At 46.4% G+C, this 26,947-nt stretch overlaps 1 protein-coding gene across 1 annotated transcript; it reads right to left on the bottom strand.

The window, feature by feature from the left end:
* SRD5A1 (steroid 5 alpha-reductase 1) lies at positions 1 to 26,920 on the bottom strand. Its single transcript, XM_004274502.3, has 5 exons — positions 26,557 to 26,920; positions 13,682 to 13,848; positions 10,329 to 10,430; positions 8,479 to 8,629; positions 1 to 1,938 (listed from the first exon to the last, which is right to left on the bottom strand). The coding sequence occupies exons 1-5, from the start codon at positions 26,835 to 26,837 to the stop codon at positions 1,872 to 1,874; spliced, it is 768 nt and encodes a 255-aa protein (XP_004274550.1). The 5' UTR covers positions 26,838 to 26,920; the 3' UTR covers positions 1 to 1,871.
* Between the last annotated feature and the right edge of the window lie 27 nt (positions 26,921 to 26,947).

Raw genomic sequence — 26,947 nt, forward strand, 5'->3', positions numbered from 1 at the left:
AACTTTTACCAGTAATTTTATTAATCTCCTTAATTATTATAACTAACACAATAACAAACTGTCATAATCTGCTAGTTACAGTTTTTAGCAAAGGGAAGACAGGCAGACAACATAGAACAAGATTTCGTCCTGTCAATCATCCACCCAGCACATGACAGTGAAGTAGCAACCATTCATCAAATCCCCACTTAACCCAAACTTTTGGTCACTCAAATAAAAAAGAAGCACCAACAGAATTAAAAGTCACAGTGAGCATCTCTAGCTCTCAGACAAGCATCGTTCTGGCCAGGTACACCTTCCAGAGCCCAGGGGCCCAGATCCGTCAAGACTTGCTCAGATTTCTGAGTTTTCTGGAGGAGATCCTAAATATTTATTGTTTTATGGTTTCAAGTAATTATTCAGTCAGAAAAAGGGCCAACGTTTATTTGATCATAACATTTCCCCACAAAAGCATTCCATTTTTAGTTAAAAATGAAGCACGGCCACATCAGGAAAAGCTTTCCGTGTCATTCTAAAACCCTAAGGGACTCTAAAAACCACTAACACCAAGAACACAGTTTCTACATGAAACCTCATGGGGAGGGAGCCCCTGGTTGGGAAGGTGAGCCAGGAGAAGGGGGGAGGGAAATGATGGGGTGCCCAGGGGCCCCGGGGTGCCGGGGGCAGGAGGGCCTGCTCCCTGCCCAAAGGTGGCAGTCGGTCGGAGAACATACAGGACGCAACGTCAGGCATGTCCCGGAGGCCTCTGCCACCCAGCATCGTTAGAGATAGTTAAGTGAACACGGACTCTCTCCACTTAACCCCTTGCTCGGTTCCCACCCCTGCAAATGCGGGAGCAATAGAGGTAGTGCTGTCCCAGGTGAGGAGGGGTCCGTACCATGTGTTCATTGGATTTTCACAGAGCGGGCAAGAGACTCAGTAGGTAGCCTTCCAGTGGGGAGATTTCTTTCACATATCTGGCAATAAGTAGTACATTTTATTACTGTCATTCATCTCCGTGGAGGTTTTGAGTGCATCTAAAATAAGAAATTCTGCTTCAAATTATAGTTTTGCAATATTGAGAGGTATTTAAAAAGAAAAAGTGCCTTTAAAAAATGTTAATTCTACCTAGAAGGAGGAAGAAAAATCATCCCAAGCCAGAGACTCCTAATGGCTCATGGCGAGTGACCCGAGATGGGAAGGCTGCCCCGCAGCACCTTCGTGCTCCCAGCTGATGGCCTCCAGGAAGTAAGTCCCTTTCATGGGGGACACAGCAGCTTGCTCCTTAGGAATGCCCCCAGTGCCCTGTCCTGCCAGTGAAGTCACCTGGTGGTCCAGGCTGGAGCAGGTGCCAGAGGCCTTTTGCATCGGCCTCCGCTGGGCCTCTCCTCTCTCTACGCCCAGCTTCTCTGCCTGCCCAGCACCCAACAGTGAGAGGCTGTGGTGGGTACTCTGTGGGGACACGGGCCTCTCCGACCTAGGGGGATGAGAGGGACATGAAGACAGAACACACCTCCATAGCCGGAGGGGACAACATCACCTTTGACCTTAAACCCATTGCTGTAGGGAGTTGTGCAAGGGGTAGAGAATGTTTTGGTCCAAAGAGGCAGACACATGCGAGGAGGGTCAAGCTGCAATTAGAGTTCCAGATCCGTGACCCGGTATGCAGCGTCATACTTCCAGCTGCCATTTCAGTTTGATTAGACTGTTATTAGGTAGCTTACACATTGGCTACTGTTATTAGATAGTTTACTCATTTACACAATCCTAGAGCAAATCTTGAAAAAGGTTAAGTAGCAGAAAAATTACACAGACACACATTCATTTATATCATCCTGAGAGAAACATGATCGAAAAGTTTCAAGTTGAAGGTAACCCCATTGACAACGAACTTAAAACAAAAATGGAATCATAATTTTTCTGAATTTGGGATAGTCTTCAAATTTCTCATGGTACCACCTGAAATAAGACAAAAAAATACATTAAAAAAACCTTAATTTTCTCACTGAAACATTTAACAGTTGCTAACAAAACGGACAATATTTCTCATCATAAAGGGATACTGAGCTTTTTAAAAAAGTAGTAATAAAAATTCTGGCATCTCAGACACATAGCTTGACTTTGTCTGTATCATGAATAAACGTATCAGACGGTACAGCACGATTCACGAAGATGTGACTCATATAATTCACCTTTATATAGGCAGGGAAAATTACAGGCATGTGATAAACACGCAGATCAGGATATTGGGGCACTATCTTTGCAGATCTTGGGAAGCAGGCTGACTGGGGGAGGGGAGAGGAACCGAGTAGGTGTATCCTGAGTATCTCTTAGTTACCCCAAGAGTTTTCTCCAGTTCCCAGAAGAGAACTACTGCTCCAGACCCAGGGTCTGTGGCAGGGGCACGCAGCTAAATGCCAGGTGACTCTCAAACAAACCTAGGAACACGTGACACGGGTCGTTCATAATTCGGCCCTGCACTCAAACAGGTATTTTCAGTTTTGATATAAATTAAATCAACAAAGGCACACTCATTCGTTGTGGGGTAATAGCCCGTTGGGAAGGGTGGCAGCTAAGTGGGTGGAGTAAAAGATTAAAAATAATTTGACAAAATGGAGAAATAGGCAGAAAAAGCCTTTCCATAAGTACAAAAGAGTGCTAAACAGACTAAAAACAATGATGAAAAATAATTAGCTATTGTAGAGAACAAATGTATGGACACCAAGGGGGGGAAAATGGCGGGGGCGTGGGGGTGGGATGAACTGGGAGGTTGGGATCGACATATACACACTAATATGTATAAAATGGATAACTAATAAGAACCTGCTGAATAAATAAATAAATTAAATTAAATTAAAAAAAAATTAGCTAATTTGTTAAGATGGCAGAAACATATGAAAACAACAACCTGAAAGTGAGTCAACAAAATCCTGTCGATTTTAGATCAACTAAACACTGTCATCCACAAATACAGAATTACAACATAGCAGATGCCATGGTGCTCTCATGCGCTGTTCTGTATTCCCCAAAAGACACAGGATGAGAAACACCCACAGAAGCTGGTCACTGGGCCTCAGATCAAGCAGCACCTCCCCTGACATGAGGCCACAGTAACAACGGACTTTTCCAGATCAGTGATGTGTGTGGAGACAAGAAGGGCTACGGGCAGCAGAGGTGCCAAGAATGTGTACAGTCCACATATTTACTCATGTCAGCCTGTGCTATGGTCTGAATGTGACCCTCGCAAAAGTCATGTGAAGGACCTAACGCCCGAGGCAATGATAGTATTAGGAGGTGAGGCCTCTGGGAGGCGAAGAGGTCATGAAGCCTCAAGGATGGAATGGAGCCTCAAGGATGGAATTAGTGCCTTGATTAAAGAGGCCCCCCGGCTCTTTCTGTCCTTGAGGTTACAGCGAGAAAGCAACCCAGAAGAGGGCCTTTCCCAGAACTGCCAGTACTGGCACCCATATCTCCAATTTCCAACCTCCAGAACTCTGAGAAATAATCGTTTGTTGTTTTGTTTTTTACTTTTTTCCGGCACGCGGGCCTCTCACTGTTGTGGCCTCTCCCGTTGTGGAGCACAGGCTCCGGACGCGCAGGCTCAGCGGCCATGGCTCACGGGCCCAGCCGCTCCGCGGCATGTGGGATCTTCCCGGACCAGGGCACGAACCCGCGCCCCTGCATCGGCAGGCGGACTCTCAAGCACTGCGCCACCAGGGAAGCCCTCGTTTGTTGTTTATAAGGCCCTGGGTTATGGCATGTTTGTGACAGCAGCCTGAACAGACTAAGACAGCCCGCTCGGGATCCAGGACACAGACCTGGCAGCCAGTTCCGAAGAGCCTCCCATGGGGCAGCAGTGTGGACAGCACGCTAGGAGAGCAGGAGGCAAGCCCCTGTCCTGAAACTGCCCCGGGACCCGGGACACCGGCCTCAGATGGGCAAGAGTGAAGGCCGCGGCCCAAAGACAGCAAGAACAGGACAGGCGCTCCCGCCCACGCCCTCGGGACGGCTCCAGGCGCTGTGCAGCCACCCAGGAAACTTCTCATTTGTTTGAACACTGAGACCACAAACCCACCTCAAGAAAACATACTTTAAAGGACTTCCCCGGTGGTCCAGTGGTTAGGACTCTGTGCTTCCACTGCAGGGGGCATGGGTTTGATCCCTGGTCAGGGAACTAATAAGATCCCACATGCCACACAGCCAAAAAGAAAAAAAGTACTTTAAGTATGTGTGTATGTATAGATACTTTTAAAAGGACAAGCGGCATATTTCTATTACTTTTCTCATTCATTTTGCTACCCTTAGAACCAAAGTTTATGTGACACTGACCAGGGCTGGATACCAATTTTTTGTCTTGATTTTATTACTGTGGAGACTGAACTAACATCTCATTGCCTTTCTGTTGAATGCAAAATAATCCCTAACCCTTTGTGCGTTTCGGGCTCAGAAACAGCTTTGTGTTTGTGAACACAGGGACGGGCCACTGACAGCTGAGTAAGCACTTTCCGAGTGTTCACATATCACGGTTATGCACCCACGTCTCATGAAACAGGCTGTGACAAGATGGCAGCGTGTCATATTCACGTGGGTCTTTTTAAAAAAAAATCATTGTGTCATCAACCAGTGTCTTGAAGACTCATTGAGTTCATTTTTAAAAATGACATTAAAGTTAACAAATAGATAAGCATGCAACAGAGTCTGCCCTCAAAGACTGTGCTTGAGGCCAGCCCCAACCTCCAGTGCCCGGGTGTGAATGAGCACACGTCTGAGTTCATCTCACACAGCTGTGAAATCATGTGCAGCCACACCCTGGCCCCATCCAACAAGCATGGCTGCTCGAGGCTGGCAGGGAAGAAAACGGTGAGAAAACGTGCCCCCCTTAACCATTCCTTGAAATGTGGCCTCAAACCTGAATATCTGTTAGCTACTCGGAACAGGTGACCCTCAGTTTCTGATCTACAGATTTAATTATCAATATAACAATCATTTATGGATTTAAATACTTCACATCTAGCTGTTACAGAAAGAAGTTCATTGTAATAAAATATGGCTTTAGGAACATTGTCAGTAAGTCAAATATAGTGCAAGGACTAGTCCCAGGGATTGTTTCCTTTTGGAAGCAACTTATCTGATGGTTTCATTAGTTGGGTTGACTGGATTTAAAAAAAAAAAAAAAAACAAAGATAGGCTTAATTTTGTCCTCAGCTTGTAAATCTAACATTTCTGAACATACTTCCCCTAAACCGAATTAATTGTTCAGCAATTAAAATTGCTTTCACACTGACATCAATTTAAACAGCAAATGAACGAAAAAGAGCCCTTTCAACCCGTGAATCTGCAAAGAACACCTTTGGGTTTTCTTTACAGAGACTTTCATTTGGAAAATAGGATTATTCTCTATTTATATCTGTGTCACACTGCAGCACTGAGAGGGATTTCCCTGTGCCCTGTTTTCATTTGAGAAAACATCTTTACAACTGACCTAGTGTGCTCTTGTTCAATCTTCCTCTGTTCCACTTTCTTAAAATGTCAGGATTATCTCTTTCGCTTTTATTATTAGAAACCAAACAATATTCACTTTTTAATATCTAATATAACAAATGGACAGGAATAGCATCTCCCCCATGGCCATGAGAAGGTGGTCTTAGGCCCCTGCACTGGGCTGTGTGGGGTAGGTGCTGGTGCTGAGGTGGGGGAGGAGGGGGAGGGGAAGAGGGAGGGAAGAAGGGGGAGGGAGAGAGGGAAGGGGGAGGGAGAGAGGGAAGGGGGAGGGAAGGAGAGAGGAAGGGGAGAAGAAAGGGGGAGGAGAGGGGGAGGGAAGGAAAGGGGAGGGTGAGGGAAGGGGGAGGGAAGGAAAGGGGAAGGGGAGAAGGGAGGGGGAGGGAGATGGGGACACAAAGGGGAGGGGGAGGGGAAGGAAGAGGAGGAGGAGAGGAAGGTGGAGGAGGGGGAGGGGAAGGGATGCGGAGTGGGGGTGGGGAAGATAGCTTGCAGTTGTTGTCACTGCTGTTACATGAACCTAGTTTTGCTTTATTCATTTTCTAGGACGTTGTTAGATACTTTTATTCTAAGGTGATAATAACATATTATTTCAGCCAGGCCTGCTGAGAGTATGAATCTTTCTGGTTCTAAGAAAAGAGTTTCATAGGCAAGAGTTTCATAGGCATGAGATCTGGGGAAATCATCTAGCAGAGGAGAAAACTGAGGACCTCAGGCTCACTGCCTTTGCTTACAGCCCCATGGACTGTAACTCCCGGAAGGGCTGGTGTGTTGGTTTCTCAGGGCTGCTATAACGAAGAGCCACAAACCCGGGGCCTGAAACAACAGCATTTATGCCGGGCGGCCAGAAGCCTGCAGTCCGGGTGTGGTAGGGCCACTGCTCTCTCCCAGGCTCCAAGGGAGGGTCTTTCTGAAACAGGAGGGGAAGAGGCAGGGCACAACCTTTGAAAGAATGACACAGCCCGAGGACGTGACATAAACGGATTAGAACCAAATGGGTCCAAGATGGCGGACAAGTCGACTTTTTCACTAGACCTTGAGCCTCGGTATCAGCAAGCTCACGTTAGCACGCTAAATGACACACCCGCAGGCGCCATGACAGTTCCAAGACAGGCCGTAACGATCAAAAAGTGGGCGGTGGCCCAATTCCTGGAAATCCCCGCCCCTTCCTGAAGCAACTGGAACACTCCTCCCCCTCATTAGCCTATGCAATCACCGGCTCCCATACCCTGGTGCCTCTCTCACCTTCTGAGATGGCCCACACTCTGCCTGTGGAGTGTGTTTCTCTCTAAATAAATCCACTTCTTACCCATCACTTTGTCTCTCACTGAATTCTTTCTGCGATGAGACATCAAGAATCTGAGCTTCATTTAAGTCCTGAAACCCGGTGTGTGACTTCCAGCCTTTCCCAGCTTCCGGCAGCCTCTGGGGTTCCTCGGTTTGTGGCTGCATCACTGCCACACTCTCGGCCCTCAGCTTCCCTCTGTGTCTGTCTGCACGCAGCCGTCGCTTCTTTCGTGTGCATGTCTGCGTCCAAGCGTCTCCTCTTCGTAAGGACACCAGTCCTACTGGACTAGGGCCTGACTCCAGGGTGACCTCATCTGAACTAAGCCCGTCTACATGGACTCTGTTCCTGGGGTTAGGACTCAATCCAACCCTAGACGGCGAATCATTCCTGAACGTTTGTGCGTTTGAGCCACTTCTGACGCTGTAACCCCTTTCCTGAGCCCTCGCTGGTATGGGCTTCCTTCCCACCCCTGTCTTCACAGCAGCTCCGGGATACACACGGGTCCTGGCTTTGTGGCCCTGCTCCCCTCACTGGCAGGAGGGAAGCTCACCAACTCACCAGCACAGGGGTCACTTCAAAGAACAGAGGTGCTGCTCTCAGGATCTCAATAACTCTCACGCTTTTGCTGTAATGTCTTCAACTACTAGCTAAACAGATATTTTTAGCTCTTTCTCATTACCTACGATAATAATCCTCTGTGTCTTTAAATACATGGTGAGCCTGGGAAATAAACCCAGGACTTCTGACTCTAAGAAGTCTGTGTTTCCCACTGCACCGTGATATCATCTATTCTTCTGCTGGCCTTCCAGCTCTGTCCTGTTCCCCAAAGAGATGGCAAAGTCCGTGAAGCAGGACAATGATATACATTTTTGGATGCCTCTGTGTCAGCAGCCCTGGAGGTCAGGATGGAATGTTTCCGAGTGCATGAAGCCAGGAAAGCAGAGCAGCGTCCCCTCGGGCTCAGAGGACACGAGCTGTCCATGTGGGCACTGGGGAACGAGCCGCGCCAAACTTCCAGCATTGCTGCGGCATCAGGGGACTGTCCCGATGCTCAGATGGTCTGCGAGCTCTCCAGTCTCAGCGAGACGTGACTTCCACCCTGTCTGAGCCTGAGCCTCAGTTTCCCCACCTGTTAGATGGGGAAGATGCCCTCCAAGCTCACTTCAGCTTTAACATACTTTGTTTTCTATGCTGTTGGTCAAATGGATCACAGACCCTTTTGGAGATCTGATAAAGGCCTCACACTCTGGAAAACAATGTGACCTCGGGGTGCGGTATCCCAGGAGTCCATCAGGGACCCTGCACAGTGGGATGCCCTTGTGGGAAGGGGCTCTGCCAGGGCCAGACACTGATGCTTCCAACTGCAGCCGCCCGAGGGCCTGCTGCCCGGTCAGCGTCCCCTGTTATCATTGGCGAGTCCACGTCAGACCCTGAATCCCCCTGCCTGACATTCAACTTGACCACCGAGTCCAGCAGCAGACATTCAAAGAGGCTCAGAGCAGGGTGGAGCAAATGATGTGGCTGACGCGTACCTGACGATTACAGCTGGGCTATTCTTCAGACATTTGCGTGGTTCCATGCTCGTTTAGCTAAAGCCTGGTTTAAACTGGGATTTGGCAAATTGATATGAACATTTCAAAAATCTAACCTGCAAATTGCTCTACCAAGGTCGGAGGACAAATTAGAAATGCTAAAAGCGTTTTCAAACGTACTGGTGATGCTGCTGAGCCCTGGTGAGCAGGACACAGAAGGTGAACACGGCAAAAGCCCAGCCCTGGATGGACCAGCTGGCGAGGGCGTAGCCACACCACTCAACGACCTCTCCGAAGTAGTTGGCCGCAGTGATGTACTCAAACAAGCCCCCTAGAAGAAAACAGAGACTCAGCAGTGCGTTTACTATGAAACAGTGCCTAATGAAATCCTGACTTAAGAGATACCAGTGGATACTTCCTCGGAGAACATACAAAGCAGCTCTGGAGAAATACAACCTTTACAGAATTTTCATCAATGAGACACATCTAACATGACCGTTTTTACTATTTCATATCACAACTTCTGGTAGGAAGTACATGCCTGTATCAATACCTATCTGTTTGTCTGACTATAAAATGTTACGGTTTTAACACACTTCAATATATCACCTCCCTGGTTAATGAATCAAGCTGACAAAACTTAAACAAGGGTGGGGAACACAGACTAACAGTTGATGAACGAACTTGATAAAATGGACCTAAGGGACCCCTACACAAAGAGCTGGAGAAAATACAGATTTTCAAGGACAGACTCATTCATTCACTCCTCACATCTTCACAGATTCATCAAGTGTACATGACAGGCCAGACCTTTCTCGAAGCCCGTGGGGTGCTGTGTGGACCAGACCCCTCCCCCAACATCTGGGCCATTACACCCCAGGGAGTGGGGGGCACCCAAGGGGCAGAGCAGGGCGCGGGGGCCTGGAAGCCATCGGGCCGGAGAGCAGAGCTGCACACTCCAAGGGGAACCCCAGGGCCACGGTTTAAGTCATTTGAGCTTTACAGGGTTTCTTGGTCATTTGTTCTGCTGTTGTTCCTGTATGGTTTCCAGGAAGGTAAGCTGAAGGATTCCAAACTAAGTGCTGCTGTGTGCTTCTCACTTTCACTCTAGTTGTAGTCTTACCTACTGATATTTAAAGAAAGTGTTCAGAAGCTCTGTTGTTTTCCAGCTTGTATCTATGTTGTCCTTTTTAGAGTATATTGCTCCTTTGCTCATAATTTCAATCCCTTTTTTATTTTTTAAATATTTAAGTATTCACTTTACAACTTGTGTCCATGAACTCTAAGATCTGAGCTCGCTCACGTTCATGAAGCTCTTGTTCATGGTGCCCTTTTCCTCATGGGCTCTACAACTTTTGACTGCGGCCCTTATTCTGTGGCGTGTGGTCCGCTGGGCTCTCGGAGGCCTGAGTTGAAGGCAGGTTCCCTGGGGATCTGGGCTTGCGTTGGCCACAGGCATGAGCGCACCGCCCCCAGGAATACATGGATCCTAATTCACAGCTGGACGTTTCTCAGACCAGGCGAGTGGCACGAATTTGGGCCACAAAACCAGCATGAGGGTCAGCCAGTGGTTAAACCAAGATGCACTCTGGACTCTAGCACTCACTTAGATTTTGCCCTCTGATGATTACTTGCTTTCTTGATACCACACTGACGCATTTAAATTTTTCACCCAACATTTTAAATTGTTTTCGGGGGGAGGGTCAGTCGAGCTATCGATTCTATTCTGTGGCTAGAAATGAAGTATCGGACACCCCTTGTAGACCACAAATTCCTACTAATCTCTCTTTCCAAACACAGATATAACTAGAGCTTCCTTTTTGCTTAATAAGCGTCCAGTTAGTCAGAATTGCTTCTTCATCATTTTAACAAAAGAGTAATCAGTCACTGTTACGAACAATAATGGTGACTCACACTGAAAACCTGCAGCTAAAACATACTGCACTTTAGTTACAAGATCTAGCAAAACTAAAACAGCAAAGCATCATTCAATAAGATTTTAGAATAAATTCCCCATCTTTGGTACATACCCCTTGGTATTTTATATCCAGTCTCCCCTGGTTTCCTGAGGTTCCTTAGGACATGGTCTGAATGGATGTTTATCAGCAGACCTAACAACCACAAGACAAAACCTAAAGAAAATGAGATATAAAGAAAATAAAATATTCAAGAGTATTATGGTTAATAAACTACACAGTTTACAAACCCAAGCCTGAATGAAGGGTATTATTTGTATAACACATTAGCCATGACGGATAGCAAAAATCATTGTATATAATAAACACTGTGCTTTATTGAGGAAGATGACTTAGAAGCACTGCTCTAGGCCTGCTAGATAGGGCTTTGCTTTTCTAATAATACCATTAAATTATCTAAACTATTTAAGATAGCTTAACGGGATGGCCACAATCTATGTTTTTAGGATGACTGGTATGATCAGAAATTTGACTTATGACTAAGGCACAAGGCTCTTTTCTAGGAAGAGGTATTACCATTGTCAGTGGGTCAGCCCACAACGTTTATTTGTCCTCTCAAACACTGTCTGAAGCACGATGCCCCCTCTGGCCCCTCTGTTTCGCAGAAGAGGAGACGGGAAATCCCAGCGCGTGCCTTACCATGACTGGTTGCATTCAGGCCCCTTGAGGGGCGGTGCGGAGGAGCTAACCTCTGGTCCTCTTCTCTCCTTTCTCCATAACCTCATTTGAACAATTTAACGCACATCCACGGCCTCCCCCACCCGACTTCCTGCTTATTCATCAGTCGGTGTTCCTGGGTCTGTTCGTCCACCTCATCTCCCCCAACTAAATCTTCAACTGCCAGCCGCCCAGCTCTGCGTAGATATTCCACAGCATCTGAACATTTTCTCTCCAGTTCTCCAAAGCCTTCAGAGGTTTCTCATCACTTAAAGGAGACTTATCAGTATCATACCAATTAATTCCAACAAGAAAAGGCAAGATGTCAAAATAGTGCTTGATAAAAGGAATAATTTGATTTCATAAAAAGAGTTAATTTGATTATTCTGAGATACTTAAAACATTGTGAATGGTCGATGGTGCTTCATGGTGGCATTCAATTCAATTTCAAGGGAACGTACACTTGGAGTAACATTATTAGTTACCCCCGTGGCATTAAATAGTTTTCCACAGTTAGAACAGGGACATATGAATCATGTTCAGGTCTACAGTAAGACTTGCAAGATTTCTTCCTATTGATTTCACTAGACAGCTTCCTTTCTAAACAGTTTGTACCAAATTGTCTCATACGTTTTGTAAGTCACTTATTGGATCCATCAATTTATGGCTGACTCGCTACCTTGTTTGAATTTCAGTATGTCCCTTCTAGGTGATTTGGCCCCCAATGTGATGCTCCAGAAAGCATCACGTTCTCAAAATTCCATGCTTCCTTTATTTGTCTTCTAAGAGACAAGCTCCCTCTATTGCCTAGATTCGTAGGAAAACTAATATTTGTGCTTATCTGAACGAAACATTTAATTCCATGGTTACGGATCTTAAAATCTCTGTATAAATTCTTTTAGCTTAACCACTCTTACTTCTCTGGGAAACTTTTTGTTAGGATTTTATTACTATTGATACTTGCTTAACCTTTTCATAATAACTATTGTAAGTATAATTAATTATGTGATTTCTAAAATTATTCATGTAATTACAAAATCTATAAACTTTATGAAATGAATATGAAAAAAGTAACCCAGTTTGTTTCTCAGTTGGCATATTTCCTCATTTTCAATTACTTCTGTTCAATCATAGAGAAGTCAAGAAGTCTGTATACAATTTATTGATGTCTTAAATTTTAGACCAATTTCAAAGGCACCTGCAGGTAACATGGTCTATCTATAGAGCTCCTTTAAATGACACTGAAATTCACAGACCAAAGAATTCTTTTGTTTTGTTGTTCATCAAAAGTTCAAACAATTCATCATAAACACGATTACCATGAGAATCTCAAATAAACATTTAAAACCTTTATCTTTCAGTTTAAAAAACAATCCCCTTTCTCTGTCCCTCATTGCCTTTTGTGGGCCAGTGTGATGATCTGGTTTAAACCACCACTCTGCTATTACTCGATTTAGATCTGGGGCCAGCTGCTTAACCACATGACCTTTCTTTCTCCTGTGAAAAGGACCTAACTTTTGCCCTTTTCTGAACCTCGGACAGGCAGAAGCATGGGTACAGCTCCTGGCAGATGGCCAAGCCTGTTCTGTCTCCTTCTGAGAGTTGGGGAAGAAGAAAATCAGACAGTCAGGGAGCAGATAAATCAAGATGATATCTGGGGGCAGGGTGCAAACAAAACAATTTAGTCTGGTGTTTCATGGAGGCACAGACTTGTGGAGCTAGAAAAGGCTCTTGAAAATTTTCGCATTCGTCCCCCCTCTGATAGATGAGGAAGCAGATCCCTTGTTGTCACAGTTCTCAGGTTCGATGAGGACTCTGCCCTGGGAGCAAAATTTTAATTCACAGAAAAAAATATGACCGAGAAATGTGAAACTGCTTCGTCAACAACAAAGTACTACTCAAATATTCGTTTTCTCTATTATGACAAATTCATACACATGGAGAAAAAGCCAGATGAAACGTAAGGTCACTTTATGTACTTTAGGGTGAAGGGCTCTGGGGCAGTTTGAGAATTTGATGGACCAACTGCAGATCTTTAGCATGCTACCTTGGGGGTAAGCTATACCTGAATGTGCTAGAATGTCTAAATGTTAGGAGGGTAAACATAGAGAAGAAACTTCCTTACAAACAAGAGCTCCCAAATTACGTAGTTTTAACATCCTTGCAAATATTTTTGATGGCTAATGTTCTATCATCATTTTTGTTCAGAACTTGTAAGGTTATAATTAGAACTTGAAAATGTACATTACGTTCATTGATAAAAATTTTAAAAAAATTCAAAAACCTCACAAACCTCAAAGTTTAAAGTCAGTATAACCATAAAAGTCTAATTACCTTGTTGGAAGATGACCCAGACTGACTTTCTCTTGCTTTCCGGAAGAAAGCGTAGGAGGTTTAACCACTGTCTTAGATTACACAGTCAACTAGTGCCCAAATGAACTCACTCTCCGTCCACTGCTCACTCTGCTGGAACCGGTTGCTATTTTTAGGCTCACCTTAAGAACAGGTATTTGTGCTTTCAGTGCTTGAGTGGGCAAGGGTGACGGGCACCTGCGTCATCTCCTGCTACTGATGCGGCGCTGGGACAGCCTGACCCTCCCTCCTGCCAGTGCTTGGCCCCCTACTAGGTCATGGACCTACGCAGACTCTCTGTTCTCTCAAGAAGTGTGCGCTTTCTCACTGGACACTACTGGAAGGTGAGCACCGAAGTTATGATTAGGAGGATGGAGCGCATCACTAAGGACACTCACCTGTTAGAAATCGGGGGTCAGTGAGCCAGTTGTCAGCATATACCGCATACTGACTCAAGTATCTGCTCTGCAAGTAGCCATTATAGGTGCAGAACATGAATGCCAGGATAAAGGTGTACAATGGCATGGGCTTTCCTCCTCGGATCAGAAATGGGAAAATCAAGGCCCTTCGGAAAAAAGAAACATATATATATATATATATATATATATATTTTTTTTTTAAGAAAAGCAACAACGATAAAGAATCTAATTTCTGCAATTCTACTTTAAGTGTCTTGGGTTTTTAATCCTGCTTTTTGTACAAAAGTCATTCTTAGTAACACTTGCCCAGAGTACCACATCTGTTAAAAGCAGCATTTCTAGTTAAAGAATTAACCGTGTTTCAATAATGGACACCACTGTGCACAAACTCAGGATTCCAACTGTACAGAATGCGAAACAGACGCACTGAATGAGAGAGACTGAAGGCTTCAAGAGACTCTCAGACTTCCCACCATCCTAAAACCAGTGACTCGTTCTAGTCTGAGCACTACGCGTTGGGGACCACCATCACGTTGTCCATCACCATCACAGTGGCTCTCATTCCCTGAGCGTCCATCACAGCGAGGCCTCCCAGCTACCTGCACAGGAGATAGCGTTACGCACATTTGACAGAGGACAAGATTAAGACTCAGAGTGGCTAAGTAATCTGCTCAAGGCCACAGGGCAAGAGAGTGGCTGAGTTTCAGTGTAAACCTGGGCAATTTGACATCACGTTCTTTGGTTATATCACGCTGGTGTAGGGGCACATTACTAAAAATTTAAAGAGGGAAAATACAAGGACAAGAAACGTGAAATGTATGAAGAAAACAGGATGCAAAATTTTATTCTGTGTTTGAATTTTCTCTTTAGAATCAGTGTGTAATACATTTAAAAAAGGGGCATCACTATGTAACCTACAGCACTTAAGAGGATAATAAGAAACTATTTTCAACAGCTGTATGTCAATACATTTGACGTGGATGAAATAGACAAAATTCTTAAAAGACAAAGGTGACCAAAACTGACCCAAGAAGAAAGTGACAACTTGAATCCCTCTGTCGGTGAAAGGAATTGTTGTACACCAGTTCTGTATCCAGATTGTGGCCATGCTACACAACTTAATCCAATCACCAAAATTGATCAAACTATAGACTCAAAATGAGTGAATTTTATTTATGTAAATTATAGCTTAAAACAAGGAAAAATGTAAACACTTATTGTTTCCATTTTGGCCATCTACTCTAGAGTAAAAACGTTAATTGATTGTTAATAGTAATAGTAATAGCATGAGAATAGTACTATAATGTTGGCTATACATCCTCAAGGGATTCTCTCCCCAACAGTCTCACTCAGCATCTTGGGAGAACTTTCACACGAATCACAAGCAGCCTTCAAGGTTCTCATCTTGTTCACGACACGTTCCCCAAAGAAGACCTTATTCAAATTTAGGGCAAAGCATCCCTTTGGTTATGACATCATCAGTGAAGTAGAGATTTACCTGGAAACTATAGTGTTGAAAAGCCCCTCAAAAAGAACAGGGAATCTCAACCATTTCTCTCTGCCTTGGGAAAACATGGTTCCTATCTGGCAGACAGTTGGTACAGTGGGCTGGCACTGGGGATGCAGGTTAACTGCGAACACTCACACTGCAAGATCAGGACTTGGTCTTGATTGGGGGTAAGTGTGCGTGTCTTGGACCGGCATAGGCTCCCTTAAAAACAGGCAGGGATTCTGACGTGTTGTGATTGGGCACTGTTGTCAAGGTGCCTTTCTGCCTCTCCCTGTTTCTCAGCCAGGGTAGGGGCCCTTGTGTGAGACCCAGAGAAAACGGTAGATGGCAGAATACAAAATGGTTCTCACCCTGTCCCTGAGTGCCCAGACTTCAGAGGTACCAGGAGTGAGCAGCCTCATTTCCACAGTCAGCGTAGGGGATTCTCTAGCCGTGGGAAAGTAGAAAGGGGACAGTATGGTGAGAAAGTTAGGAAAAATCTCCTCGGGGAGTTATGGTCTCAAGGAAATTTCCAGGAGGCAAATCGCAGGACTGAACTGAGAAAGTGTTAGAATTCCAAGTTTGGAGAAACACGGAAAAAAAAGAAGAGAGAGCAGGATATAAGACTTGTGGTAGACGCAGGGGTTGGACTTGGTTTAGAAAGATGCCTGTTAAAATGTAGAATGCTCCGTTCCTGAAAGACTGGGACTGTTGACCTGAATGGAACATGCCGAGTTCAACACAGGCTAATAGAAACGCAGGGTCAGAGAGTGGAGGGAAAAACAGTAAGCTTGGAATAGGAAAAACAGGTACTAAAAAATGGTGGGAGGCAAACTTCTAGGCTAGATGTCACAAATTTCTAGATTATAGATGTATAAAGTGTTGTAGAAGCAACTCTGAGGAAACATTCTGCAAAGGTGGTAGACGTTTCTGTACAGCAAACTTTTGATGGATTTCTCCCAATCCGGTTTCAAGTTCAGGGCTGAATTCTAAACTGGCAAACATTGGCTGGCACACTGTAAAGGTGAAACCCAAACCTCTCTTTTGTTTTGCCTTCACAAATGTTCCTCATCTGTCACTAATGTTCTATGCCTGTGATATCAAAACGTGAGTCTGGATCAGGTGTCAGCAAACACAGCCCCTGGGACAAATCCTGTCCACCACCACTGTGTTTTAGAGTCTGTGAGCTAAGAATGCTTTTTACATTTTTAAATATTGGGGATAGGGGAATCAAAAGAATATTTCATGACGTGTGAAAATTATATGAAATTCAAATCTCAGTGTCCATAAATGAAGCAGTACTGGAACGTGAGCATGGTCCTCTGTTTACACGTTGTCTGCGCAGAGTTCAGTAGCTGTGGCAGAAACTGTACATGACCATCTTATCGCTTTGCACTGCTGCTTGGTGTGCTCGCTGCCCATCACCGTGATGCAGTGACCTGAGTACCAAGCACAGCACTGGGCTGTGTATGACCAGTGCATACCCATCCTGTCAGAACAAGAAAAGTTGATGGCCTCTTCGTGCTTTGAAGGTACAGTGGAGTGTGGGCTATTTTGTTACTGCATCAGAGGGCAAAGCATTCTTTGGGATGCAATGCCACTATAGCTGTGCCAGGAGAATATAACAGAGGTCCCCACTACCAGGCTGAGCCGTCATCACAATGTCCCCAACTCCCAGGAAAGCAACGATCAAAAAAAATCACAGAATTTAAAACAGCACCCCATGACAGAATTTCTTTACAAAAGAAATGAAAATGAGGCTATGGACCCCCAGGAAGCTACCAAGCAGTTCATTTTGTTAGCCAAACAAGGAAAACCATATGCCAATGGTGAGGCAATTAATTGCAGCAGCCAAAGAAACATGTCCAGGGAATATAAACTTGTTGTACATTGTTATTAGCCTTTTGGGGAGAACAGCACTTGAGGAGTTAGGATACCAGGAGTGACGTCTATAGTTTAAAAGCGAGGCAGGGGGCTTCCCTGGTGGCACAGTGGTTGAGAGTCCGCCTGCCGATGCAGGGGACACGGGTTCGTGCCCCGGTCCGGGAAGATCCCACATGCCGCGGAGCGGCTGGGCCCGTGAGCCATGACCGCTGAGCCTGCGCGTCCGGAGTCTGTGCTCCGCAACGGGAGAGGCTGCAACAGTGAGAGGCCCGTGTACCGAAAAAAAAAAAAAAAGCGGGGCAGAAGATGCAGCATGTGAGCATCCTTGGCTCTTGGTGTGTCCACGGAACTGGATGCTATCGCTCAGCTGTTCATTCTAGGGTTCAGTGCCGAGGCTGGAGCGACTGCAGGCTCAGGCTCTCTAAACAGTCTGCGTGGAACAGCTAAAGGTGAGGATACTTCCAAAGAGGTTGAGGAAACACTAGTTCAGTACAGCCTAAAGGGGAATCAGCTAGGATGTTATTACTCATGGTGGTAAAAATGTGTGGGACAGACACACAGATAAATTACAAATTTACAAAGCTTGTGAAAATGTAAGGTGTTTAAAGCTATCTCCTATACCATCAGGCACTCGGCAAAACAAACAAAATCTATCGTGTGTGACTGAATCAACAGTGTCAACAGTGCATGTGACATTCCCTCCATGGACCTGACCACTATTTAGAGCTCAAGACAAATTTTCTCATTGAGAAAAATTGCTCTCAACCACTACTATTGAGTTTTTTTTTAAAGTAATTAATTTATTTTTGGCTGCGTTGGGTCTTTGTTGCTGCGCGTGGGCTTCTCCTTGCGGTGGCTTCTCTTATTGTGGAGCACGGGCTCTAGGCGTGTGGGCTTCAGTAGTTGTGGCTCGCGGGCTCTACAGTGCAGGCTCAGTAGTTGTGGTGCAGGGGCTTAGCTGCTCCGTGGCACATAGGATCCTCCCGGACCAGGGCTCGAACCCGTGTCCCCTGCATTGGCTGGCAGATTCTTAACCACTGGTGCCACCGGGGAAGCCCACTATTACTGAGTTTTAAAGGGTTTGGAAATTAGCTTTTGCTGCAGGTTCAATTCACCTTCTTAGTGAATCCACCTAAAACTGTAGGACAAAAATCACTCAGGTGCAAAATTTACACTGTGTTAGTTATTTCAATGACAACTGACACTGTTTGAATCACAAGTCATGTCAGACTGCTCTATATATTAATACTTTCCGTGCTGTTAAAATTAAAAGCAGCAGCAAGATCTACTTTCTCACATCAATGTGCAGTGGACAATTTCTAAGCCCAGACTAGTTCTAGCAGTGCTTCTCGAACTTTGGTTTCCATACTTCAAAATCCACTTAGCTGTGTAATCGAGGAGCTGCCACCTGATATTCAATTGCAAGATATTAATCTACAATGTCATGACCCACTAAAAGGCAGATATCAAGAGAGAAGAATGCAATAGAATTTCATGGGACTTCCTTGGTGACTCAGTGGTTAAGAATCCGCCTGCCAATGCAGGGGACACAGGTTCGAGCCCTGGTCCAGGAAGAGCCCACATGCCGTGGAGCAACTAAGCCCGTGCGCCACAACTACTGAGCCTGCGCTCTAGAGCCTGCGAGCCACGACTACTGAGCCTGCACTCTAGAGTCTGCGAGCCACAACTACTGAGCCTGCGTGCCACAACTACTGAAGCCCACATGCCTAGAGCCTGTGCTCCACAACAAGAGAAGCCACCGCAATGAGAAGCCCGTGCACCGCAACGAAGAGTAGCCCCCACTCGCCGCAACTAGAGAAAGCCCGCGCGCAGCAACGAAGACCCAACGCAGCCATAAATAAATAAATACATTTATAGAATAAAGTTTAAAAAAATTTCACAAAAGGCTTTCAAGCCAGGGTTGTGTTAAATTGCAATCATAAACTTGTGGACTGATACGAATATTTGGCAGGACATACATGCGCGAAAGGACATTTTCAAAGATAAAATGTCATCGTGGTAAGAGGTAGACACAAGAGATTTTCATAAGAAGGTGCCCTAACCCTGATGTCCAATTAAGTTACATGTTATTCCCCAACAAAAAAAAGAACCCCATTCTTTTCATTACACCTGTATTACCAAAATTGCACTAAGGTATCATATTTCAAATTTTGTCAATACAACTTTTGTGAAATCTTTTCTCTTTTGTTATAAATTCCTACACCATGTACTTTATTTTGTCCTTTGGCCCAGAAAGCTTAACATATGCACTATTTGGCCCTTTCCCAAAAAGTTCATAGTTCTTGGTCTAGATTAAAACAGGAGATCTAACCTAGAACCATCACTTTGATTTTTTAGAAAACACTCCTGCCTGTGGCCCCAGCATTTGGACTTCGGGCAGCCGCTGCGTCCCGGGGCTCACTGTGGCTTGATGGCTGGCAGGGACTGCGCACCCGTGTCCTGTTACCTGACCAGGCAGGAGAGGTGCACTGACTTTTGCTCCTATGCATGCCCTGGGGGGAACTTGGGGAAGACAGTCATAAAGAACCTGGGGAGAGGATTTACCTCTCTTTGGTCTCACGTGAATGTCAGTAAAGGGGCAAGGACTGGAAACAGGGCCTTATAAAGGTTGACACAGGCCTCTTCTGTTGCTCTCTGCTCTCTGCCCTTGGAGGGGACAGCAGTGACCCTGATGTCCACAGGCCTGGCCATAAAAACCATCGAAGTCAGAACAAGCTATGCTGAGCAATGCCACCTATGCCTGCAGACCTCTAGGACTGCCTCTGAGGACATGCCGGCCAGGGTCTTAAGGGGCCAGATGTCCAAATGCAACATGCCTTCCAGAGGGGAGTGCTCTGCCCCCTCTTGGCATCTTTTCGATTATTTTTCTCTTTTTGGGTTATTCCCTTTAGCTTTACATCTCTTCCTCGGAAATCCAGGCAGCTGTTGTCAGCAGTGTTTTTCTTTGACTTGGGCCATTTAGGAATCAGAATGGGACCAAGGAGTGGTGGCTTCTGGGCTTGGCTTTCATCTGAGCCTTCATCCAGACTTTGGGGGGGCAAGAGCAGTTCAGGGATTGCTGTGGACCCAGCCGCCTATCAGGGCGAAGGATCCAGGCTCAGACAGTAAGGAAGGCAGGCACACCTGCTGGATGGACACAGCACCAGTCATGCGCCAGGGTCTGGGACCCAGGCCACCTTGGTTACAACAGACACTCGTCTTCAAAAGCTCTTCTCAGACACTGCGTCACCCTCACACTCACCTATGGGAAATGAATACCACCCCTCTTTAAAATAATGGCATTAAGTCAGAGGTTGAAAATTCCTTAAAATAGAAATAATCTTTTGAGAAACTATGAAGCACTTGGACTTACAAGTATTTTATTTAGGGCTTCCCTGGTGGCGCAGTGGTTGAGAGTCCGCCTGCGGATGCAGGGGATACGGGTTCGTGCCTCGGTCCGGGAAGATCCCATATGCCGCGGAGCAGCTGGGCCGCTGAGCCATGGCCGCTGAGCCATGGCCGCTGAGCCTGCGCGTCCGGAGCCTGTGCTCCGCAACGGGAGAGGCCACAACAGTGAGAGGCCTGCGTATCGCAAATAAATAAATAAAGCCACAAATTCCACTTATTAAAAAAAAAAAAGTATTTTATTTAGGTACTGGGTTATAAAGCCATTTCCTCTTCTGGATACATAGTAGCCAGGTCCCAAGGAGCTAGGAAGGAATTCTGTTTCCTACATCATCAGAAGCAGATATGGGATTGAATTTGACACTTTGTTCTTCATTGTGTTACAGTTTCCTTATTTTATTTTCTTTCTATTCCATGTAAAGAAAGAATATGTACTTTCCATCAAATTGTTTTTTTGTTTTTTTTTTGCGGTACGCGGGGCCTCTCACTGCTGTGGCCTCTCCTGTTGCGGAGCACAGGCTCCGGACGCTCAGGCTCAGCGGCCATGGCTCACGGGCCCAGCCGCTCCGCGGCACGTGGGATCTTCCCGGACCGGGGCACGAACCTGTGTCCCCTACATCGGCAGGCAGGCGGACTCTCAACCACTGCGCCAACATGGAAGCCCAAACATCAAATTGTTTTTAATTACCCAGGGAAACTTACAAAAGTTTGTGTTTGTAGGACCATCAGGAATGCAGGGAATGTTTGACGACTGGATGAACCAAAAGCCCTGAGATGCCGGAAACTCCGCGCGGCTTTGATGCTCAGGGCAGTCTGCCACCTGTTTACTTTTTGGGTGAGTTTCCATGCTTAGAAAGCATAAAGGTGCTTCTCGTAGTGCCTGATAAAAATGTTCCCAATAATTCCTAATCCTATACAACATGTTTTTTTTTTAAAATACTGTCAGAACTGTTACTATTTACCCTATTTAATAGATCAGGACCCAGAGGCTCAGAGGAATGCGGTGCCCTGGGTGATGGAGAGAGACAGTAGGCTAGGAAGAGGCAGGCTCCGAGGCAATGACCCAGGTGTGCCATCCAACACATCGCAAGGTGGTGGCGAGAAACAGGACCAAGCAGGGCTGGCTCTGTCTATTCACTCTGTGGCACATTGGTCTTTAGAAGTCATCCTTAGTAAGTATTTCTACTAGGCCAGTATAATACTTACGTTAAGTGACAACAGTGGGATATAAGGTTTTATGCGTGTTTATGCGTGTTATCTTTACTGCTTAGAAAAAAAAGTGATCAAAAACTTATTAAAGACAGTGAAGGAGATGGGAAAGAGATATGCCAAAATATCGTCAGTGTTATCTCTGGGTGATGGAACTGTAGGTGGTTTTTATCTTCTTCCTTCAATTCCTCCACATTTTCTAAGTTTTGTACAGGAGCATGTACTCAGTTGTAGGTTCTTTTGCATGCAATATGCACACATGTATTTTAAGTCCTGGAACCTAATACATTCAGAACAGACCTGATGAGTGAGAGGGAGAAATTTGATTTCTTGGGCTGAAGACTTGCAATTGCTTACTGGAAAAGGCTCAGAGAGAATCAGGCAAAATTAATAAAGCAAACCAAAAATTTTTCCTTAAATTTTTTCCTGAATTTTAAGGAAACAAGAAAGTATCCTATTAGCACCCATGAAGGAAAATGGATTACAGAAAAGAACAAAGTCCCCAGAGCTAGCCCGCATTTCTACTCTCACTGCAAAGTAGCGCCCAGAGACCCAAGATTCTCATCCTCCCAAGCAGCTCTCACGTGGTTTCTTGAACCACTCAAGCCAGTAGGGTTAATGCCTACACAAAACCCAAGTTAACTGGCAAATAACCACTGCACCCATCTGCTGGAAAGACTCAAGTGAAAGCATTCCTTTCAAAGGTCAACATGCCGGCAACCATGTGGAATGACAATTCTCTAATGGTTGAAAGTTAAGATTTCAATTTTTGGGCTCCCAGACACAAGCTCCATGACTGCTTAATTTGCATAGTGAAGTATAAGAATTCTCTCTTAAAATGTTTTCCCAATAAACTGCAATAACAACACTGCAGTTTTCTTGCAACGAGAAATAATGCAATCACTCAGCAAATGATTTGACTCTGGAAATGGAAGCAGTTGGACATCATCTCCTAGGACAGCCTATAATGTCGCCCACCCAAGTTTGGGAACACTAAGTAACCAACTTGGTGATCTGGCAGTAATTTAGGTAATGGTAGATTTAACCATTTTTAAATGTTTAAAACTGAGAGTGGTTGTTGATTTTAATATTTGACTGTATTACTTTTTTCTCAACAATTTGACATCGTTGAAATCTACAGCACTTCCTACATTTGGATCAGTTCCCTTTGCTTTTCTTTCCCTGGAGTGATTAAACTGCAGTAAAGCTACATACTTAAATAAGCACTTTGCTCTTTCAAGGCAAGGTCACAGACACAATTAATACTTTACTTTCTGTCACTCTATACTTTGACATAAAAGTTTTCCTCTTCTCAAATTATTTGAATCCACAAGGCAAGGGCCAAGGATGTGGTGTGCCCTTCACCCTCTCCAGTCCTCTGCTGTGTTTTAATGTTATACATGCTTTATGACACAGTTAAAAGAGAGGCTGGGCCAGGCTCTCCCCAGACCATTAACAGGCCCCAGCTGGAGGAACGATGAACCTGAAGTAGGTGAGGGGCTTTGAGGCATTGCAGTCAAGGATGACAACAGAATCAAGATCCCACAAGGTCACAGATCTGGTTGAGCACAGACCTTGGGGTGGGTGTTTGAAAGTCTGCACACTTGTGAGGTGAGTGTTTGGCACCCTTCCTCTGTGGCCTCAGGGTGACTGGGGCCCCAGCGGTAAATAAACAGCTCAGCGCTCAAGTGGGATTTTGGTTTATAACTACTGTTAAACAGAGAAGCTGTTAAGAAATAATCAGTGACTGACTCACTCACTCACTGCTGAATGGAAAGGGAAAATCTATGACACAGGTACCCTGGGTTCGGGTCATATCGAATCCCTGCTTGGCTGGACAGAAAGCAGCAGAACATGAGGTGAGACGGGGTTGAAGGAGCCACACCTGGGCTTCTGACAAATGCAGAGCAGCTCTGAGTTGACTTGAGAACAGGCAACTGCCCATTTCCGGCATACACTTGCCTCAGGTGAGCAGGCGAGAGGTCGGATACGCTCCACACACACGAAACCAAGGGCGGTGTGAGAAGATGCGGTGGTGCCCTTGGGAACTCAGAAGCCCGTGACCAACAGGAGGTGACCTCAGTGCAGACAGGATGCAAAGGCCACAGGCCGCTGGCGGGACAACCATGTGGTTTGCCATAGATTAAAAAAACCTTCCTACGGGGACTTCCCTGGTGGTCCAGTGGTTAAGACTCCACGCTTCCACTGCAGGGGGCATGGGTTCGATCCCTGGTCAGGGAACTAAGATCCCACATGTCACACAGTGCGGCCAAAAAGTTAAAATAAAAAAAAGTTACTACAAACATCCTTCACCGTCCTTGGGGGAGCTGGTCAGGGCCCTGGTGTGTTCTGTCCCACAGTTGTCCCCTCTTGCCCTCCTAGGCAGGCCTTCCCTCCCATCCCTGGCTCTTGTGCCCCAAAGATCCTGTTGATTCTCCAGAGTCTGTCCTGTATTCATTGACTCAAGAGAACATCTCAACTCTGTACGCCCAACGGTGAGTAGAATGCCAAATACATCAAATAATCCGTAGTCAGTGTGTGCCGAATGAAGAGCTAGAAACACACAGGCAAACACTCCTTCTCACAGACCGTGGGAAGCCTCCTTCTGGCTTCAGTCCTCAAGAGGCTCAAGCTCCCCTAGGCGGGGCCCCGCCTCCCTCCTGTGTCAGCCCACGTCTTAGCACAGGGCTTCGGCACACGTCTGCCAAGTTCTGGAAGTTGCTGCCCAGTCGGTCTCATGTCTCCCAAGCATGTCCCATGGTTTGTGTTTCTCCCGCCACTAGCCTGACTCAGGCTTGGATTCACCTGTCTGCCTTCTTACTGTCTTGTCTGGCCTGCAGAGCCCTGACAAACGAGGGGCTGAAGAAACAGCTTCTGGGTCAAGGAGTTCAGTGGTTTGGAACAAGCGCTCAATGCGGTTTGCACTTCCGTTCTCGTCCAAGAGCTCACCGACTTAGGTCAAATGACCGTTTAATAAATTAGTTGCTTGGGTAGAATGGAAGATGTTTATCTTTTCTATTTGGAAAAACTTAAATGCCCCCAAACCACATGGGCTATGTGTATAGTAACATGAACGACTTGGGGAAAAAAGAATAGCCCAGCAGTTTAAAAAACTACACGTGACCCGTCAAATCCTTTGGAGCAGAGTTTCTGAAACCACTGGTCTAGAAACCGAGGAGGGGAGCAGGGTGTTAGTCCCGGCAATCGCTTGGATAAAACACCTGAACTCTGGGGCTCTGTGGCCTCATCTGTATGAAAGGATCTATTCCAGTTCTATCTGTAGAAGCGACTTCGGCCCTCTGGGAGGCCGCATCCAGTCTCCCACTAGAGTGAGCCCCGATGCAATTACACATGACACCTTACATCAAAAAGCTTCAACTCCAGGCTTTCAGACAAAGCTCTGTAAAGTGCTCCCTTCACATCTTTCCAATGCCTTCAATGTCTTCAGATTTTTTTCTTGGCACTGGAAGCTGGCTGCAGCGTGAACAAATGTCACGCAGAGTGTGTATGCAGATACGCCCATTTGCATGGTGATATAAAGTGGTGTTATTTGTCACCATTGAGCATTCAGATTTCCCAGAACCTCACAAGCATTTTATGGAGTTGCCTTTAGTATTTAATATGCATGCCAGTCCCACTGGTGGGTAGCTGGTACCATGGCTCCGCCAATTTCATTGATGGGGCAATCTGCTGCAGAGCAGCTTAATAACTTACCTCACCAGTCACCAGTGATGCGGTTGAGATAACACCTAGCAGTCTGACTCGAGAGCTTGCTTTTAGTTGTGACAGAAACAGACAGACATAGGTTCTGGCATATTTATGGAGAAATGTATGTAGTCATGAGAATTCTATTGATATGCAAATTGCAGTAATGCTCAATCACATTACAGAACCTCCATGAGTCTGGTAACAACTTTGCTTACTGGAATTCTCTAGGAGTGTCAGAAACAGGGCCCCCAGAAAGCCTTGTGGAATGCTGACTCTGCCCACTTCCCGTGCCTGCTTAAAAGCAGGTGGGGACACAGCTGTGCCAGGGGCTCAAGAGAGGCTTAGAGACACCCACACTTCTTTCCCGTCCCACTTTATGAAGCGGGCGTAGTGGGGTGGGACCCACGATCACAGAGGTCAAGTAACCTGCCCACGTTCACAGAGCAGGTGAGCCCAGGTCTCTCACATGCAGGGAACGCCCTTTTTAACTTGGCAGCCTTTTGAAGTCTGAATACACATTTTCAAATTCTGATTTTAAACTTTTGTCCAGCCATTTGGTTTAGCGGTGTAAAAGCCAAAACCTAAGAGCTGGAGAAAGTCCCAACTTATTACGAGACCTGAACAGTTCAGACACAGCCATTGAGCATTCTTCACAAAAACGAAACACTTGGAAGTCAGTGTAAAGACCTCATGTGTGTTTAAGGTTATTTCTTGGAAAGCCACTTCCACAGTCGCGGGGGCCCTTGCATAATGTGGAGGTGAAAGTCTCTGAGCGTGATCCATTCAAGCCCATACAGTCCGTACATCCTAAAGGGCAAGTCACAAGGAGTTTGAGGAAACCAGGCTCCCAAGTTGCAGGTGACCATTTGGCTGGAGGAAAAGAGCTCCTCCACCCACAGCAAAGAGCCCAAAGTGGAACTAGAAAAGTAGAAAGAGGATGCTGGGAGAAGAAGCAGAGGCGCAAGGAGAGGGCGCCAGGCCCTGCTACACAGGTGGAGGGAGCCAGCCTGGGGTGGCAGGGAGGGGACAGGGCACCAGGGGTGGCAGGGAGAGGGCAGCGCACCAGGGGTGGCAGGGAGAGGGCAGGGCACCAGAGGTGGCAGGGAGAAGGGAGCGCACCAGGGGTGGCAGGGAGAGGCGCGGGGCCGCCCGCCCTCACCTTTGCGCGTAGTGGACGAGGAACATGGTCAGGAGGATGCAGTTGGGCCAGCGGTTGAGCCGCTCGGCGGGCGCGCAGGCGCACGCGAGGAGCGGCACCGCCAGCGAGGGCAGCTCCTGCACCGCCCAAGCGGCCCGCGCCGGCAGCCGAAATGCGGTGCGCGGCGACGCGTAGCGCCCGTAGGGCGAGCCCACCAGCTTCAGCAGCACGTAGCACAGGAAGCCCAGGGCGCACTCCAGGTAGGCGAGCGCGTCCAGCAGGAACCGCTCGGCCAGCTCCATTGTGGGGGACAGCAGGCGTGCTCCATGGCCCGGCAGCCGCGACGCGCCACATATAGGGCGGCGGCGAGGGCGGCGGGAGGCGCGGTTACCTGAGGTCGGGGCCCGCTGTC

This window comes from Orcinus orca, chromosome 3 (genome assembly GCF_937001465.1).
Source record: "Orcinus orca chromosome 3, mOrcOrc1.1, whole genome shotgun sequence".
NCBI lineage: Eukaryota > Metazoa > Chordata > Mammalia > Artiodactyla > Delphinidae > Orcinus > Orcinus orca.

Bases quoted from the DNA above. Each gene is read 5' to 3' on its own strand.
- SRD5A1 (XM_004274502.3), bottom strand. From the start codon at position 26,837: ATGGAGCTGGCCGAGCGGTTCCTGCTGGACGCGCTCGCCTACCTGGAG. The intron at 8,630-10,328 runs GTATGTACCAAA...GTTTTCTTCTAG, and splicing joins TGGATATAAAATACCAAGGG to GGGGCTTGTTTGAGTACATC. The intron at 1,939-8,478 runs GTACGTTTGAAA...GTCTTATTTCAG, and splicing joins AGGGCTCAGCAGCATCACCA to GTGGTACCATGAGAAATTTG.